Source organism: Cebus imitator, unplaced genomic scaffold, assembly GCF_001604975.1.
Source record: "Cebus imitator isolate Cc_AM_T3 unplaced genomic scaffold, Cebus_imitator-1.0 Scaffold75, whole genome shotgun sequence".
Classification (NCBI taxonomy): Eukaryota; Metazoa; Chordata; class Mammalia; order Primates; family Cebidae; genus Cebus; species Cebus imitator.
The window spans coordinates 2,016,693-2,036,671 of NW_016107390.1; the positions used below are offsets into that span (position 1 = coordinate 2,016,693).

The 19,979-nt window shown below is 42.4% G+C and overlaps 1 protein-coding gene across 5 annotated transcripts in view; it reads left to right on the forward strand.

Annotated features, from left to right (window-relative positions):
• SMYD3 (SET and MYND domain containing 3) overlaps positions 1-19,979 on the forward strand; it is a 713,156-nt gene that overhangs the window by 682,263 nt on the left and 10,914 nt on the right. For all 5 annotated transcript variants that reach the window (XM_017531923.2, XM_017531925.1, XM_037739817.1 and 2 more), the window contains one exon: positions 15,542-15,650. In XM_017531923.2, the coding sequence (XP_017387412.1) occupies positions 15,542-15,650 (109 nt within the window). The remainder of the gene's footprint in view (positions 1-15,541; positions 15,651-19,979) is intronic.

The following is a 19,979-nucleotide window of genomic DNA, read 5'->3' on the forward strand; positions in this document are numbered from 1 at the left end:
ATTTGAGACCAGCCTAGGCAACATAGCGAGACCCCATCTCTACAAAAAATAAAAATAATGAAATTAGCCAGGCATGGTGGCATACACATGTAGTCCTAGCTACTTGGGAATATGAGGCAGGAGGATCTCTTGAGCCCAGGACGTGAGGTTGTAGTGAGCTCTGATCACAGCACTGCGCTGCAGCCGGGTGGCAGAGTGGGGCCTTGTCTCCCGCCTCTCTGTCTTTCCTGATCTTTCTCTAGGGGAGGGGTGCCCTGTCTCTTGAAAGAAAACAGCAAGGGGATGGGGAGGGGTTGGGCAAAGGGATCCTCATGGTGAGGAATCACCCACCCAAAAGGTGGGAGTAGGGAAGTGAGTGTGAGGTAATGATGATTCAGCCTTTTGACCGTATCGTGGGGAGCATGTAAAAGGTACAGTAGTGCTTCTGCAAGTATGATAGAACCTTCCATGTGGGTAATAATAACTTAGTCTGTTGTTGAAAGGACTTAGAGGGCCTCTGAGGTTATTACATAATACCTGGATAAAGTGGAAATTACTTTACTAGAGGATTTTTTTCTAATGCTTCTTTTTTTTGTTTTTGTTTTTTTTTACTGTAACTATTGTGACAATTTGTATTTTCAAAAGATGTCCACTACATTATCTCCTATCCCACATTCTCTGTAATGTAACCTTACCATTTCCGCATCAAAAAATTGAGTCTGGCTAGGCGTGATGGCTCATGCCTGTGATTCTAGCACTTTGGGAAGTGGAGGCCAGTGGATCACTTGAGGTCAGGAATCAGGCATTAAGTGATCCACCCGATCCAACCTTGAGGTCAGTCTGGCCATTATGGTGAAACCCCATCTTTACTAAGAACCCAAAACAATTAGCTGGGCATGATGGTACACACCTGTAATCTCAGCTACTCAGGAGACTGAGGCCGGAACATCCCTTTAACCCGGAAGGCAGAGGTTTCAGTGAGCCAAGATTGTGCCACTACACTCCACCCTGAGTGACAGAGTGAGACTTTGTCTCCAAAAAAAAAAAAAAAAAATTGATTCTAAATTCCCTCCCTCTGAATCCGGTTTTCCCTAAGTGGTGCGATTGTGACTGCTAGAGTGTCACTGAAGTGCATCAGTGCGACCTCCAAGGCTAGGGTGGACGAACCCCAGCAGCTTCTGCCTTGGTCCTTGGCAACACTTGGCTTTCCAGAAGGGTCCCTCTTGTGACATTCCCTCTTAGAACCAAGCTGCCATGTTTTGAGAACCTAAAAGGAGAGGCCGCTTAAGTACTCTGCTTGAGTTCAGTTTTTGGTCACTTGAGCTCAGGTGTCAGAGGTGAAAATGAAGAAGCCATCCTGGAAATAGATCTTGGAGCTCCAGCTATTTTGAGACACCCTCAGCCGTGTAAGTCATTCTAGCTGAGGCCCAGATATAATAGAACAGAGAGGAGATATCCCTGTTGAACCCTTTCTGAATTTCTGACCCACAGAATGTGTGACCGTAAGAAAATGGTTATTATTTTATACCACTACATTTTGGGGTGGTTCCTTAGCGGTAGATGACTGGAACAACCATCTGCCATGTACAGATGCTTAGTTAGCCTTCCTGCAACATTTCCAAACTGGCTTTTCTAAAGTACAGTAGAAAACCAGGAGCAGGGGAGCAGTGCGGTAAATGAACACCCCAGAATTAGCAGGAGAACTAGTGCCTGCTACTTCTGGTCTTGAGTAGTGCACTTCTTCTATAGAAACACTTGAAGTCAGACCACGTGAATCTTCCAGTTTTGCTCCTTTTTCAGAATTGTGTTAGCTGTTCTAGTTTGTTTGCCTTTGCACGCTAATTTTACAATCCTCTTGTCTGTATCTACAAAAACGCTTGCTGGGGTTTTGATAGAAACCGTTTGACCTATATATCAATTTGTAGATAATTGACAACTTTACTGTATTGAGTCTTCCAATACATGAACACAGTGTATCTCTTTATTTATTTAGATCTTTCATCTGTGTTTTGTATGTTTTAGCATACAGATACTGTACATGTTACTTTCAGGTGTGTACCTAAGTATTTTAGTTTAGATTCATACCTAAGTAATTTTGTGTTACTGTGTTTTCTTATTTTGGTTTTCATGTGTGTCTTGCTAGTCTGTAGATACGTGATTAATTTATGTGTGTTGAGTTTGTCCTGCTGCTTTACTTAATTCACTTATTAGATCTAGAAATGTTTTTGAAAATTCCTTGGGATTTTCTACATAGGCAATCATGTCACCTGTAAATAGGGACAGCTTATTTTTTCCTTTCTATTATAGCATAGAAAAGACTTGAGGTTGTAGTGAGCTTTATATTTTTTTGTATTGTATTTTTTTTGTGTGCTTTATTACACTGGCTAGTACTTCCAGTATGAGGTTGAATATAAGTATTGATGGCAGACATCCTTGCCTTTTCCCCAATTTTAGTGTGAAAACATTCAGTATTCATTTTGCTGGTGGAAATAGTATACAAATTGCCCTTGGCTCAGTGCTCTTTGGATTCCCTCATCAGATCTGGAACTGGACAACAGATGGGTATGCTTAGCCTACAGCCAGTTCTCATTCTCCAGTGTATTTTTATCTATTGGGAACTGGTTGACTAACATGGCACCTTCTCTTCTGTTGCTTTTCTGGTTCATGAAACAAAGTACATTGAAAACTAAATACTATAGAATGTACTTCTGTGAAGGCTTTTCATATCCCAGCCTTCTCTTACCACATTATTTATGATACCTGCTTATGCCAGTATTCATGTGACCCCATTCTTACCACTTTTCTCTGTACCTGTTTTGTCTCAAGAGTTAAAGTCTGTAGATGGAATAAAGGTGTGAATTGACTGAGGAGAGAGGCCACAATGACTGGGTTTGTCTGCTGTGGAAACCAACCCCACGTGGTGCACACAGTGGCACAGGTTCTTGCCTGGTGCAGACTCGAGTTCTGGTCGGTGATGCAGTGTGAGGGTCCTCGTCACCCTTGTCAGGCAGGCAGTCTTACCCTCACAGACGTTCGGTAGTCTCTTTCTAGACTCGGACGTTAGTACTCGTTTTAAAGTGTTTTAAGTTGAATTTAACTTTTTTATATTTAAATCTGTTTTTATTTTTCAATAGATATTTTAATAAATTGGGACAGTTGCATTGGAGGTAAATTGTCAGATGCCATTTTGACTGAGTATCCAGTGTCATTCGGTTACTGATTTTGTCACAGGCAGTCATACTCCTGCTTTAAATTACCAAAATAGCAAACAAACCCTTCATTATATTTGCAGAATTTAAAAAGCATTGGCAGCAGTTTCTCAGGACGAAGTTAAACCCAGTGGCTTTGCTACTTCTGTACTGTTACATGTTTGAATTCCTGACTCACTTTGACAATTTGCAAAATAAACAGATTCCCAAAGGAGAGAAACCTTTCTTTTCATGAACGTTTATTCTTCCCTCATCTTTTTTCCTTTCTTCCTCCCATAGAAAAATACTGCTTGAGCAGTATTTATGACCATGGGTTTGCGCATTACCAAAAACTGTCAAAATCTTACAAGTTGATAAGTATGAAATAAGATTATTCATGGCTGCAGGGGCCCCTCTGGGAACAGGATTAAAGGAACCACAGTAATTTGACCTCTAAATAGGGATTTGATTGTATAATTAAGCATAGGAAATGCATATACACTTCCACAGTCTAGGAGTGATCCATATTTGGTTTAGAGGGAGGGTAAGGAGCTAGCTTTTTTACCTGGCCTTCAGAGACTGCGAGAGGAAGAGGGTGCCTAAGCACGGAAAGCTCTGAATACATTGCTATCAGACATAGTTTCTTTTTTTAAAAATTTAATTAATTAATTTTTGAGACATAGTCTTGCTCTGTCACCCAGGCTGGAGTGCAGTGGCAAGATCTTATCTCACCACAACCTCCACCTCCCAGGTTCAAGTGATTCTCCTGCCTCAGCTTCCCAAGTAGCTGGGACTGCAGGTGCCCACCACCGTACCCAGCTAATTTTTCATATTTTTAATAGAGACGGGGTTTCACCATGTTGGCCAGGCTGGTCTCAACTCCTGACCTCAGGCGATCCACCCAACACAGCCTCCCAAAGTGCTGGGATTACAGGCATGAGCCACCACGCCTGGCCCAGACATATTTTCCTTAATAGTCACTATGGAATTTGGGAGAGACCATTATAAGACGCATGCGCTTAACTGTTTTAAATTGTATATTTTTAATGGCAACTACCTTGCAAATTGGTGTGCTAATAAGAGAGAATGGAAATGGGGTTACTTGCGTAGAGTTAGGGATATGAGAAGTGCTCTCAAAGTGTGATAACTCTGACTCGTGGGAGAAGATGCTTTTTCTCAGTTTTCCCAGTACTTTATAGTTAGCAAATTACACTGGATTTGATTTAATGGTTAAGAATTCTGTAATCATCTTGCCTGGATTCAAATAATAGCTCTGCCATTTTCTAGCAAGTTACTTAATCTGTCTTTGTTTCAGTTTCCTGATTGCTAAAATCATAATAATAGTACCTGTCTCATAAGGTTGTTTAATTTTTTTAACAGCTTTATTGAAGCATAATTTACATATCATAAAATTCAACCATTTTAAATTGTACACTTTGAGTTTTAGAAATTTTTATAGTTGTGCAAAATTTCCCACAATCCACTTTTAGAATATTTCTAGCACCTTCAAAGTTTTCCTGAGGCCTGTTTGCAGTCCCATGGTACCCACACCCAGCTCCAGGTGACCACATTTCTTCTTACTGTCTCCGCAGTTTAGCTTTTTCTACAAATTTCATATTAATGGAATCATATATGTAGTCTTACTTCACAGCTTTCTTGCACGTAACAGGTTATCAGTACTTTGTTACTTTTGTTTGTTGAGTAGTTTACATTGTATGGACATAGTACATTGTATTTATCTACTCACCAGTTGATTATTTGGGTTATTTCCACTTTTTGGCTACTATGAATAATGCTGCTATAAACATTCACATGTAAGACCTTGTATGAACCTATTTCTCCTAAGTAGATTCATTCCTAATAATGGAATTCAGGGTCATAATGTTTAGTCTTTTTTAAAAAACTGAGATAGAGCTCATATACCATAAAATTCACTTTAACAGTGTATGTTTCAGTGGTTTTTACAAGGCATATTTACAAGGCTGTACAACCATCACCACAGTTCATTCCAGAACAATTTCCTTATGGAAAAAGAAGCCTCATGCTGTTAACAGTCATCTCCAGCCCCCTGCGGCCACATCCCATGGAAACTACTCATCTAGTTTGTGTCTCTATGGATTTGCCTATTCGGGATTTGCTATACATATTTCACATCAATGAAATCATAATTTGTGGTCTTGTGTGTCTGGCTTCTTTTATTTAGCATAATGTTTTTAAGGTTCATCCATGTTGTAGCATGTATAAGTAATTCCTTTTCATGGCTGAATAGTATTCCACTATATGGATGTATCATACTCATTTATACAATGATAGGCATTTGGATTGTTTCTACTTTTGGGCCATTATGAATAGCACTGCTGTAAACATTTGTACACACATTGTTGCATGGACTTTTGTTTTCATTTTTCATGAGAATACACCTAGGAGGAGAATTTCTCCTGTGTTTCAGCGTTTTGAGGAGCTGACAGATCATTTTCCACAGTGACTGTACTATTTTACTTTCTCACTAGCAGTGACTGAGGGTTCTGATTTCTCCACATGCTCACCAACACCTTTTATTTTCTGTCTTTTTGGTTATCCCCATCCTGGTAGGTGTGAAGTGGTACTGTATTGGTTTTGATTCACGTTTCCCTGATGTCTAATCATGTTAAGCATCTTTTCATGTGTTTATTAGCCATTTGTATATCTTCTTTGAAAAAATGTATAATCAAATATTTTTACCATTTCAATTGAGTCATTCGTCCTCTGTTTAACTTTTAGGTAATTGCCGAAATGTTTTCCAAAGTGCTTTACCATTTTATATTCCTATTAACGATATGCAAGGGTTCCAGCTCTTCCACATCTTCACAAACAAAAAAGAATAATATAGTTGGTTTGATTTTAGCCCAAAACTGTCAAAATCCTACAAATTGATAAGTATAAAATAAGATTCATAGCTGCAGATTAAAAGAACTAGAGTAATTTGAGCTCTAAGTAGGGATCTGATTACATAATTAAGCATAGGAAATGCATATATGCTTCTGTAATCTAGAAGGAGTCATACATACTTGGTTTAGAGGGAGGATGGAGAACCAGCCTGTTTACCTGTGGTAAAGGGTATGTGATGGTGCTCATTGGAAAACATCTGGTATCTAATTATGCTGATCATTTTTCATGTCCATATTTGACATTCATATATTGTCTCTGTAGGAATGTCTGTTCAAGTCTCTTGACCATTTTTTCTTTTCCTTTTCTTTTTGGTTTTGTTTTACTAAGTTCTTGGCATATATTGGATATATTGGATATAAGTCTTAAATCTGATAGATATTTTGCAAGTAATTTCACTTAGTCTGTAGGCTGTCAATTCCATTTTCTGTTTCGTTTTGTCTTTTTTTTTTTCTTGAGATAGTATCTCACTCTGTCACCCGAACTGGACCGCCACGGCCCAATCTCAGCTCACTGCAGCCTCCGCCTCTCAGGTTCAAATGATTCTTGTGCTTCCTCCCCTCAGTTAGCTGGGACTGCGGGTGCATGACACCACGCTCGGCTAATTTTTGTATTTTTAGTAGAGACAAGGTTTCACCATGTTGGCCAGCCTGGTCACAAACTCCTGGCTTCAAGTGATCCACCTACCTAGGCCTCCCAAAGTGCTAGGATTACAGGCGTGAGCCACTGCGCCAGGCCTCCATTTTTTAAATGTGTCTTTTACAGAGTAAATGCTTTTGATAAAATCTAAGTTTTCCATTTTTTCTTTTATGAATCATATTTTTAGTGTCATATATAAGAACTATTGCCTGACTCAAGGTCATGAAGATTTTCTCCTATGTCTTCCAAAATTTTTACAAGTTTGTATTTAGATCAATAATCTATTTGAGTTCATGGCCCCATAATTGACCTTGCGTAGAAGCCATGAAGTTCAGGTTGAAGTTTGTTTTTCTTCCTAGATTAGACTAGACATTTTCCAAAGAAGATATACAAATGGCTGATAAACACATGAAAAGATGCTCAACATTAGTAACCGTCAGGGAAATGCAAATCAAAACCACAATGAGATACCACTTCTCACCCACTGGGATGGTTGTAATAGAAAAAGTAGATAACAGATCTTGTTGAAAATGGTTACAAATATCAGTTTTACTCCATCGAATTGTTGTTATGCCTTTGTAAAAAAGAAATAATAATTGGCTACATTTGAATCAATTTCTTGAATTTCTGCAGTGTTCCATTTATTTTGTGTCTATCTCTTTGCCAATACCACACTGTCTTGATTATTGTGGCTCTATAGTAAATCTTAAAATTAGATTGTGTGAGTCCTTCCATTTTATTCTTTTTTTTTTTTTTTAGAATTGCTTAGACTATTCTAATTCCTTTGTGTTCCATATAAATTTTGGAACCAGTTTGTCTATATCTACAAATTTCAAGCTTGGATTTTTATTACACTTTCACTAAATCAATTTAAAGAGATTTGTCACCTTTACTGTATTCACCTTCTTGATTCTCTGGATATAATCTTGGTTGATAGTTTGTTTCTTGTGACACTTTGTATCATTATCCTGCCCTCTGTCTTTATTTTTTTTGTGTGTGGGGTGGGAGGAGGGTGTAGAGACAGTATAACTAGTGGTTTTTGGTGGGTAAATGAACATTTTAAATAATGTATTATAACTCTGCATTCCATTTTGTTCTGAGAGTCGCTGGTGGGCATTTTGTTGTGCATTGTTTTGTAACTTGCTTGGACTTCAGCTGCAGAGTGTGGAGTACACAGTGGAGCTCATCAGTATTGTCTTTGCTTAGTGTTTTATTCTTTTTTGTGATATGGGCAGACCGCTAAGCTATGCAGACACAGGGGGACCTCTAGGAAGTACCTTGAACCTGTAAGGCTTCCACTCTGCTGGTCATTTGCGTATGAGGAGATACACTGAGGTTCTCAATCTCCCCTGGGCTTTACTTTTGGTGAGCTTCTTTTGGGTCTCCCTGTATCCATGCAATTTCCCAGGTACCCAGGTGATGCAGAGAACCGGTCTCATTCCTTCTAAGGCTGACGTGGGTGTGAATGGTAGCTGGGAATACCCTCAGGCAAGGAGACCACAGAATCCTGATTTTCTTACCCTAAAATATAGCTGTTTTAAAAAAATTAACACTTCCCAATTTTTTGTTTACCTTAGATCAATTTCTGATGCCCTAAAGTGGTTACTTTTGGCCATTTTGACTAGTTTTGTACTCATTTTCTACGGAGAAGAACCACTAATTACTTGACACCATCATTCCCAGAGTCTGCTTGAATAAAATTTTTTTGAGAATAAATTGAACTAAAAGCCCTTAGAACGGTGCATGATGTGAAACAAAGGCACTATCTGTATTAACTGCTGTTGCTGTGATTACTGTTATTCTTAGTGATGCAGACAGCTAGACAGCCCCACTTCCAAGACAGTCATGGTTGTCCATTATAGGGAAGTTTTTGTCAGAGATCCTCTTCCTGGCCTCATTTTCAGTAACTCCTTTTTTGTAGAGCAAGCGTCAGAAACTATTCTGTGAAGAGCCAGGTAGTCAATATTTTCAACTTTGCAGGCCATACGTTCACCTTCTTAATCCTGCTCTTGTAGCTTGAAAGAACTGTGGACAATATATAAGCAAATGGACACCGCTGTGTCCCAACACAGCCTTATTTACAAAAACATGTTGCTCGTGGGATTTGGCTTGTGAGGTGTAGTTTACCAGCCCCTGCTGTTGCCTCGCTTTCTCATGATTGTGCATCTAAGCAGGGCTAGCTACTCTGCCTCAACAGGCTATAGTTCTCTTTGAAAATCTTAAGAGAACATCTCTGCTTCCCAGCACCACAATACGGCACCTCCTGACACCTGTGCTATGGAAAGCCATCCTAAGACTTCTTCAAGGTCTGTGGGCCCTGAGTACTTGGCATCTGTAGTGATTGATTTCAATAAAAATACTAGTGACATTATTGAAATATATGTCAGCAACAACACATGAGTATAGTGTTGTTAAACAGCATCCTAGATACAGACACATGCAACTCGGTAAGCTCACTGATGCCAAACTATATTTCATCTTCTATGTTAAAGGAAATTGTGCAGCTTTTTATTCATGTTTAACTTTTGTAACTCTCATCTTTTCTTTCCAAACAAGGGAATGGTATGCAAGTTTTTTTTTTTTTTTAACCACAGTATTCCTTTCTTATTGATTTAACACTCAATCTTTGAGATCATCAAATCCCTAGATTACCTGTTAACCTGACTACTCGGTGCAAACTGGCTTTGTACTCAGAAATTAAAACAGAACATTAAATCAGTTTTTAAGACTTTAAAAATTATTAAATAAATCATATATTGTGAAGGATATATAAGACATAGGTGAACTGTTTAATTATAAAGAAACTATGTACATAAGTGCCTTATGCTCTTCGTGGATGTGGGACTTTAAAACACTTGAATCCTATTATTTCCCCTACTGATATATATGCTACAATTGTTGTATATTTTAATTTTTACTGTATTTTTAACCCACAAAAATTATTTTGTCAATATTCATAGATTTGCCCATATTAAGCATTCTCTTTGTCCTTTTTTTCTTGTATCTTAGACCATCCATCTGGGGTGACTTTCCTTCTACTTAGAATCTTAGAAATTCCCCTTGGGAAGATATGCTGGTGACAGATTTTCTATTTTTCTTTGTCTAAAGATGTTTTTATCTTTATCCTATTTAACGGCTTTATTGAGAGACAATTTATATAGCTTATAATTTATCCATTTAAAGTGTATACTTCAGTGGTTTTCAATATATTTCCATATATGTGCAACCATTACTACAGTCAATTTTAGGACGTTTTCATCATCAGAAAAAGAAGCCCTGCACCCTTTAGCTACTGAACCTCATTCTTGAAAGATGTCTTTTGGGATGCAGAATTCTAGAGTAGGATGTGTTTTCCTCAGCACATTGAAGAGGTCATTACACTGGCTTCCAGCTTCCACTGTTGCAGTCACCTGTCAGCTTTCTGTGACTCTCTTGAATGTATTCTGTCCACCTCTGTTACCTGCAGTCATGTCCTTCTTGCCATTCCAAATGAGCTGACAAAAAGGAAGGCTTTCCTGCTGACCCCGCCATGCCGGGAGACAATGGGCTTGCCCTTTTGTCCTCAAGCCCCACAAAGCAGGGGAGGGTGGGGACTCCAGCATAGCCGCAGTTGAGCCATTCTGCTTACTGGCCAGGAGCCCCCTTCACTCACATTTTGGCCTGACAATGCCTTACCATCCTGCCAGCATCTTCCTGCTTTTTAGAATATTTCAAGCATTTTACATGGTTTTCAGTATGTTTCCATTGAATCAGCATAGCTACCATGCCTGCTGCATTTCTAGGAGTAGGCTGTAAACCAATTTTTATAAACTCTGGTTGTTCTATCTCTCACATTCTTCTGATCTACAGTATTCTTCTCCCCCTGTCATCTTTTTCTTTTGGTGTGATTGACTTGTTGGAGACCCTGGGTCAAGACTTGTAGAATTTCCCATACCTCAGATTCAGCTGACTGCTTTACTTGTTCCTGTATCACTTGTTCTTATGAAGTGGATTTAACTTTATAGACTTGATTAGATTCAGCTTCCATGTGTGGGGTTTTGTTTTGTTTTGTAAGAATAGTTTATAGATGGTCAAAAATAATTCCTTCTCTATCAGATGGCCCTTAGTGTCTGGCTATCCTACTTCAGTGATGCTAAGATTGATCAGTGGATTCACATGGTAACAAATTAATCCATTCACTATAAAATTCTTTATCATCCTTTTATCTCATGGTTTCATCAAGTGACATTTTCTCCCCTCAGTCAAATATTTCTCCAGGAGTTGCAAAATGATGCTTTTTCTAATTCTGTCATCATTCCACATTTATCAGCTAAAATTCATACAACTGGAGCCATTTCGTTACTCTAAAATACAGTTTAAACAGGCAGGCTAAGTTCTCCTTTCAGGTTCAGTAATACGTTTTGCATCAGTTTTTAAAAAATAATTCTCTTACTTTGTTGGTGCTGCTATCCCAAAATACCACAGATGGTAATTCACAAAGAACAGAATTTTTTTTTCTCACACTTCTGGAGGCTGGTAAGTTCAAGCCATGAAATCCAAGATCCAGGTCCCAGCAGGTTGTCTGGTGAAGGCTGCTGTCTGTTTCCCAGATGATGTCTTTTGCTACATCCTCTGGAGGGAAGGAACACTGTGTCCTTACATAGTGAAAGGCAAACAAGCTGAATGCTTGGTGAAACCCGTTTTAGAAGGTCTTTAATCCCATTCATGGGGAGGAGGCCTCATGACCTAATCAGCTCTTAAAAGCTCTACCTCAAAACACTGACCACACTGGCCATTAGTTTCACCACCAGAATTTTGGAGGGAATACATTCAAACCAAAGCAATAGCCCTGAATAACAAAGGCCTTTTCCTGCCCAGGAAACGCCAAAGCTGCTGTCTGTAATGGAATAATGTGATTGGTAATTGTGTCACGTAGAACCAATAGAGATCAGCAACCTCAGCCAGACTAGTAGACATCCTGACATCAGATGCTGCTTCTCCATGTCCTTTTGACTTCAGACATCCAGTTCCCCGACTTTCAGCCTCCTTGTAAAATACAACAGTAAGATATTGGTGCTTATGGGTCTGAGTTGAAGCTGGTGTGTACATTTCCTTCTTCTCTGCTTGCTGAAACTCGTTTCTTCTTATGCACTTATTCACCATAGAAACACCAAAAACAATTTCTTCCAATGTAGGCCAAGCATTCTGGATCATGTGATTGCTAGCATTGTGCTTATGATAGGAAAATGTATAACACCCAAACAAGTAGACTGCCTTGTTGAATGATTCTGTTATTATATATTTTGCTCATATGTTTTTGTGGAGGCCTTTATGTTTCTGAATCCCGGAGTCAGCTCTGACTCCTCTGTACCCCCATTGGATCTCCAGATTCTGTGGAATCAGCTGTATAACCTTTCTTGTTTGTATGACCAAAGTCCTTCTTCTCTGTTCATGTTGCCACCATCCTACTTCAAGCCTTTTTACCCCTAGAGTTTGTTTTCCAATTTTCTTTGTTTTCTATTCTGATGAAATAGCCTCAGCCCCCTTTGGTAGCACCTCACTGCTGGCAAGAGTAGGTCCACAGTTCCAGCTTTGCTTGTATGCTTCCACACAGGCTGGCTGCAGGGGCACCTCCCTTCCCTCCTTTCTCCTCTGCTGGCCACAGCAGCGTGCTCATGGCACCTTTGCATTCAGCCTTCCATACCACAACGCTGAGCAAGCCATCCATCCTTCCCTTGTCCCAGGATCCCGTCGTCATCTCCAGTCTAAACTCGCTCAGGCTCCACCACTCCTTGATCACTGTGGTCCTGGCTGCTCCCAGAGCACACATTGTCTGTGCTTTGGTCAGGTGGGCCTCACGCCCTTTTCTGTGTCATGATTTCATTTGCCTCAACTGCAAACTCCATGCTAACCAAGGGCAGGGACACACTTTGGACATCTCCAGATTCCGTCCAGTGCTGGGCCCAGAGCCTGGCATCTTGTCGGTGCACCTTCCCTTACCTTCTCACTCAGGCTTCCGTGTTCGTCCTGACAGTCCTCGGACACAACTGATTCTTCTTCACTTTGGACTCTGACCCTGGTCTTTATTTTTGATAGTCCTATCAAAAAGACGACTGTCTTTCTGTCCTTTCAAGAAGACTACTACCTCCAGGCCCTTTTCTCTCCTCATCACTGCTCTACACGATAAAGCAGATGGAAGGCCACACTCTTGGTGGAGAACATCTCCTAGCAGAAGTGAGCTTGACCAGTTGTCCTTGGAATTATCCTCCAGCAAGCGATCTTGATTTTTATTCTGTGTGTCAGCTGGGAGGCCTCCAGAAACAAACCCCACAGTCAGCAACCCAACAGAGCTGTGAGACTGCCCTGTAAATATTTATCTGGAAGTCTCCCACTTACAGATGCTTCCTGATGCTTTCCTTAATAAGCCTTACTTCATGTTGAAACATCTGAGTGACCAGGGCAGGCACCTGTCATGGCGTGATGATGCGCCACTTTCTCTGCCATCGTAGAACTGTGGATTCATTTTCCTTCTGCAACTGGCATGACAGACATCCACTTAGTGGAGTGATTATTAGTGTAAAATTACTTTTTGCCCTTTAATTTTAATTATGCCACATTCATAGCAATAATATAACATCCCAAATCCAGGTGTGCTTTTCAAGGAAAGTGCCCAGGGCAATTACCCTCTGATAATGGCGTCCTGCACGTAAGTCTTTCATCTAGGGCTGTTAAAGTCATTTCTACAGAAATAGATAATGGTGTCCATTTTGCAAGGGGTGAGAGGTGAAGTGATTGACCCCTTGGCATACTTGAGATGAAGACAAGTCCAGGACCCAGGTGTCTCCTTTGTTCTTCCTCCTCCGGCTCCTTTTCCAACTTCTTAAAAGAGGCATGGCCGAACTTCTACTGGTTTAAATACTTCCCTTCCAGGCCCTGGTCTCTACTTTTTTAAGAGCATGAATGAAAACAAAATGTTTCTATATCACATTTCAGTGGGGGGAAGAGTTAAGATTGAGGGAGAGGGAATGGATTGCAGGTACGTGCACACTTGTCGGAGAACATACCTGTCTGCCCTGGTGACTGCCTCATCACTATTACATAAAAGAGCTTAGATGTGGGTTCTGCAGGCTCAAGGATGAGAGGCAGTTGGAACAGTGCCTGGCACCTGGCAAGCCCTGCCTAAGTGACGGATTCTAGGATCTTCTCACTGGTACCTGTGGGCAGGCCCCTCCGTCCCCAGAGAAGCAGCATTTAGAGTGGGCCGTTGCTCATGCCCGCTGACAGTTTGGATGCAGTTCCCTTCTCCTACCCAGACAAGCCTTCCCCAGTCCAGCTGTCAGTCAGCTACGACACCTGTATCATTTTCTCAGTTCAGTTCAACAAACTTGAACTGAACTTCTAGCTTATACTAAGTTATGTCTTATTTGGGCACTAAATCATGCTCCATTGTATAATACTGTTTTAACTCCTGTAGGAATGTTTGTTTGTGTCTAATGGGATGATCCAGACTTAAGGAAAAAGCTGTCTTCTTTTTCTTTGCCTTTTTTTTTGAGACAGGGTCTTACTCTATCACTCAAGGTGGAGTGCAGTGCTGTGAAACTGCAGCCTCAACCTCCCGGGCTCAGCAGTCCTCCCACCTCAGCGCCCTGGGTAGCTGGGACTACAGGCATGCCTTACTATGCCTGGCTAATTTTTCTGTTTTTTGTAGAGACAGGGTTTTGCCATGTTTTCCAGGCTGGTCTCAAACTCCTGAGCTCAAGCAGGCCACCTGCCTCATCCTCCAAAGTTCTGGGATTACAGGCATGAGCCGTTACACTTGGCCTGAAGAGCTCATTTAAACTGTGGTTTTATGTGTGTTGTATGTGTGTGTGGGTATATATGTATGTTGGGAGGTATGTATGTATGTATATGTATGCATATGTGTGTGTGTGTGTGTGTGTGTGTGTGTGTGTATGTGTGTATAGGCATTTCCCCCAGAGACAATTCTGCATATGCAGCAGGAGCTCAATATTCTCTAAGAGTAAAGGGTACAACGTATCGAGGCCAGAAGAGGCCAAACTGCACATACTTGGTTAAATCCAATATGGTAAGTTCCTGTTGCATTGAAGTAGTGAAGCTCTTCACAGAGTGAACGAGCCGTAGTCAGGGCGTGCAAGTCCTCTTTCTTTGGTCCGCCGTAACACCATATTCTATTCTGTTGTATGTGAAAGGAGTCCAGTGTGGACTGAGCTCCTCCTACATGTCAGACACCATGGAGAACACAGATGGATGCCTGAATAAAAAGCGTTGTAATCCAGTAGATGATAAATACATACACAAGTGCTTATAAGAAAGGCGTACCATGACGAACTCTACAGCTGAGATTCGGTCAAAGGGCTTTGCAGTTGAAAGGGGGATGTGGTAGTATTTAGTTGGGGATCATGAAAACTTTATTTATTCAGCAATTACATACTGAGAGGCAGTCGTGTGCTCCAGGGCCGTCCTGGTGCTGACGCTTCATGGAAGAGCTTGGAGGATAAAGTTAGCACTGCTCTCCCCGCCGCTCCCCTCCCAAATATCAACGCGGAGCTCCAAACTTTTGTTTCTCTTCTCGTGTTTATGAGAGAGACCTTCTATTCCTATCATTTTTTCCCCTAACACAAAAAGCATTCTGAGGAGCTGAAGACCGATGATTCCCCTCAGTACTGCATTCTCCTGGATTGCAAAGCTAATTCCCTTTCAGTAGCTCATTAACGTTCACAGCTGGCGTTTGCTCCTACTCCATAGTCTCCTGATGAAACACTAACTGCAAAGGTGAGAGCTGCTGACTGTTTGCCTTTGTTTTCTTCCAGGATTTTTTTCCCAGGCAGCCATCCCGTCAGAGGTGTTCAAGTAATGAAAGTTGGCAAACTGCAGTTACATCAAGGCATGTTTCCCCAAGCGATGAAGAACCTGAGACTGGTGAGTGTGCCAAGATCACGTGGAGTTCTGCCTGATATCCTTTTTTTCCTGGCGGTTGCTGGGCCCCTTTGTGATTTTTTAGCAACTCTACATACGTGTGCATGCATACACACGTATGCCGAATGTGTGCTGGTAAATGTTTAACAACCACTCTCGAAAAAACCTGCTTTGTGACATTTGCCTATTTCTGTGATGCAAACATGCCCACCATGACTGATTTTCAACGTAAAATCAACCTTCTTGTAAAATTAATAGTAACAATCACTCTTGCAACCTGATGCAAGACCAGCCTAAGAGCACCACTGCCCCTGTGCCTGCTCCACATTGAACACGGCCTTGTTTGTGCCTCCGTCCCATTGCCCACGGAGCATAGCCCATATTCCCTGCATGGCAAGCACTTGACCATCTGCGTGGCAGTTCCCTTTGCAGCCTCTTCTCCCCTCCCTTCCTCTCTCCCTCCCCACGACCCGGGGATCACTGCTGCTCGCCAGCCAGTACGCACTGTGACCCTGAACTTCTCCTTCCTCAGTCTTCACAGAGCTCTTTCCTCTCCCTTCCATGCTCACCCCACCACAAGCCCCTGGGCTTGGCAGAACTGTACTGATCCTTTAAGGCCCAACTCCAGGGTTGTTTTTTCCTCCCACCCCTACAGCTCATTGCCCACCCTGCCAGCAGAGCACGTGTCACATTGCAGTAGGCATACCTAATGACCACCCCCACCCCTGCCTCAGCAAAGGGTGAGGTCTTCCTGGTTCTCTTTGTAGCCAGCTCAGTGCCGTGCAAAGGATCTGGAACTTAGGAAGTATTCATATTGTGGGAAGGCGGAGGGAGGAAGGGAAGGAGGTCAGTTAATATGGTTCTGGCCATAAGTGTCAAGAAACTAAACGGGAGGAGAATGGTTTAGGGGTGGAACGCCTTGTTGAACATGACGCTTAGTTCCACGCTCTGTGGGAGTCTCTGCCCAGAGGAACCCAGAGCTGTCTGGCCTTCCCACCTCAGCAGAGAGCTTCCCCTCCTCTAGTCATGGCCCTTCCAAAGGAGAGCTTGCATGCTTACCTGGCCCAGGCCCTGGTGGGTCATATGGAGACCTGGCGTGTGGGGTTTTGTAGGAAGCACTTGACACTTTGACAGTCTCCTCTGGGCCACCATGCTCTGTGTGCGGGAGGGTCACAGTGGAAGGATGGGTCCGCTTCGGGGTTGCTGAGGGCATGTCTGGGGGCCTGCCGATCCCATGCTATTGACAGCCACCCACATGAACCTAAGAGAAATAGCAAATGCCTAAGGGATTCTTAAAAATAAGAGTCCCTAGAGCTCATTTTTGCTGCATGCTAGCCATACTGCCTTGACTTGATCTCTAAATAAAGTCAGCATATGGCCAGTAAGAGTGACACTAGGACTTCCTGAAGGCACTCAGCTATTCCTCTTCTTTTTATCGTGTCTGACATGTTTACCCAGACTTATGGAAGAACACCTTCGTCTCTTGCAGTCTCAGGAAGAACGTTCCTTTTCTGATCTTGCTGGTACTTGTCAGCCTGTCAAATCAGCTAGGTACAGAAAATACTTATTAAGGGTCTGTGTGTGAAAATCTTGACAGACAGATGATGCAGAGGAAATTTCTTAATGTACAAAACGCCCAGCACGGGGCTACCTGCAAAGAGAGTCCATCAGTGGGCAGACTCGACCTTGTGTTTACATGGGACTAGAAACTCTGAGTACTGCTCATGCGTATGCGATCATATTTAGTCCTCGTGACAGATGACAGTGGTATGAGGTCAGTGGGGGCGGCGTTTTCTTTCCTATTTGAAAAATGAAGGCGCTCAGGTTTGGAGACATGCAAGAGCTCACCTAAAGTCACACGGAGGCAGAGCCAGGTGTGTTTGTTCAATTGAATTCAACACAGTGATTAAATGCTTCTGTTATTTTGAATAAGACTCAGGCTGGGCACAGTGGCTCATGCCCGTAATCCCAGCACTTTGGGAGGCCAAGGCAGGTGGATCACTTAAGGTCAGGAGCTCAAGACTAGTCTGGCCAACATGGTGAAACCCCATCTCTACAAAAATACAAAAATTAGCCAAGCATGATAACAGGTGCCTGAAATCCCAGCTACTCAGGAGGCTAAGGCAGGAGAATCGCTTGAACCCAGGAGGCAGAGGTTATAGTGAGCCGAGATTGCACCATTGCACTCCAGAAAAAAAAAAAGATTCAGTATGGTCCGTACAATTTAATGGAGGAGAGGGACATGTGAATAAGTCATTAAGTCCAGGCTGGAATCCAAGGCTCTGCTATTTTCCTCTAGACTGATCCGGTTAAGTAGGTGAGGCTCTCCAGCAGATCAGTGTATAGAAATCCCTTATGATCTACCCAGACCCCTGATGCCAACTCGGGGAAAAATATGGGAGAGAGATTTAGATTGCTGCTTTTCTTTATGTGAAGCTTTAGTCATTGCCATTGCCTGCAGAACCCCTGAAGGAGACATCTAGTAGCCTCAGCTATAAGGACAAGCCCGAACAAACCCAGACAGACACCACCTTTCTCTGGGTTTTCAGGATAGTGTGTCCCATGCTGATGGTACTGACCATCACCAGCCCTTCTGATGACCCTCTTATTGCCCTTTTACATCCCTCATGCCCTTCTTACGCAGTTGCATCACCTGTTTGAGAAGCTTCTCTGGGTAATCATGTTAGCATTTCCTGTTCTTGGTACCAAGGTGAAGCTCAAGCATGGACCTTGATAGATGCCAAATGAAAGGTATTCTGGGAATCACATCAGATTATCTGTCATGAGGCCTGGGGTTAAATTGGGGTCTTACCCAAACTTCCTGTTTATCTCTGCATAAGTCATTGAGTCTCTTGCCAATGTCTGATTATCAACCAAGGAGCAAACATGTACTCCGGGCAGAGGCACAGAAAGAGTACTGGGATCCAGAGTCAGTAGGTTCAGTTTCCAGTCCCACCATTTACGTGTGTGTGTGTGTGTGTGTGTGTGTGTGTGTGTGTGTGTGTGTTTTGAGATGGAGTCTTGCTCTGTCACCAGGCTAGAGTACAGTGGCACAATCTCGGCTCGCTGCAACCTCTGCCTCCTGGGTTCAAGCGATTCTCCTGCCTCAGCCTGCTGAGTACCTGGGACTATAGGTGTGCACCACCACACCCAGCTAATTTTTGTATTTTTAATAGAGACGGAGTTTCACCATGTTGGCCAGGGTGGTCTCAATCTCCTGACGTCTCTCTGAATATAATTTTATTTGTAAAAGGAGGCTGATGTCTATCCCACAGAGTTGTTTTGAGGAGAAAATGAGGCAACGTGTGAGTGTGCTTGCTGATCACAGGCATTTTGAAGCTATGAAAGATTGTTGCTATAGGAACTCTTGTTCTGAGCACCCTCCCTCTAACTGGTCTGTTTGTAGTTTGGGGTCACACAGTGGTTCCTCTGTTGAACAATTACGTTACATGACTGCTCCCAGCAGTGCTCTGCTTCCCAAATGTGAGTGGGAATTCCTCAAGGGACCTGACATTCCTTTTATATTTTCTGGTGCCACCTAACACAGACACCCATGCCTCCCACACAGCAAGCTCTGTTAAACACATTCTTGAATGGGTGGATTTGTTTTACTGGATACTCTAAAAGCCTCACCCTGGCCCTGTTGTTTAGCTGTTTACGGTTAAGGGACCAGATCTTCTCATGACCTTTGCTGAATATTTGCTAGCAGAGGGATGGCCAGAATGTATCCATCCCTAGGAAAACTCACATGACCTGTGAGTCCATAAGCAGGTCAGTTTCTTCCTGCAGAAACTCTTTCTTTCCCGGGTTTTCTCAGGACTTGGGTAACCTGGAGAGGGAAGAGGGAGGCTGCACTCTTTGCCATGTAAAACTGATGTTCTCTTCAGACAGGCACCCCAGGATGCTCTTTTTCGTCTTAGAAACCCTGAAAATAATGGAATGAAATCACTTGAATAAGGGTTTTGAAGACTGAGTTTGAATAGAAATCAGAGGAGCTTCAGAAACAGAAATTTGTTAAGATTCATTTAGGCTCCAGCTGCCTCCGGGAAGGGCATCCACTTAGCCAGCTCTGATTTGGTGTAGCCTCCCGCTTCTGCGGGGCTCCGCTGGAAATTCCTGTGATTGCTGCCACAGGACGGTCCTGGGTCCCTTCACAGTGCCTCCTCCTGCTTTCTCCTGTCTCTAATCTACTTTTATTTCTTTCCATTTATTTCTTAGAAGGATTTTGTTTGCTACAATATGACTTCTTGGGCCTCAGTGACAACCCATCTGGGCTGTCTTGTCAGTGAGAGCTGGTTTTTCCCGTGAACCCTGACTGCTGCCTGCTCCCTC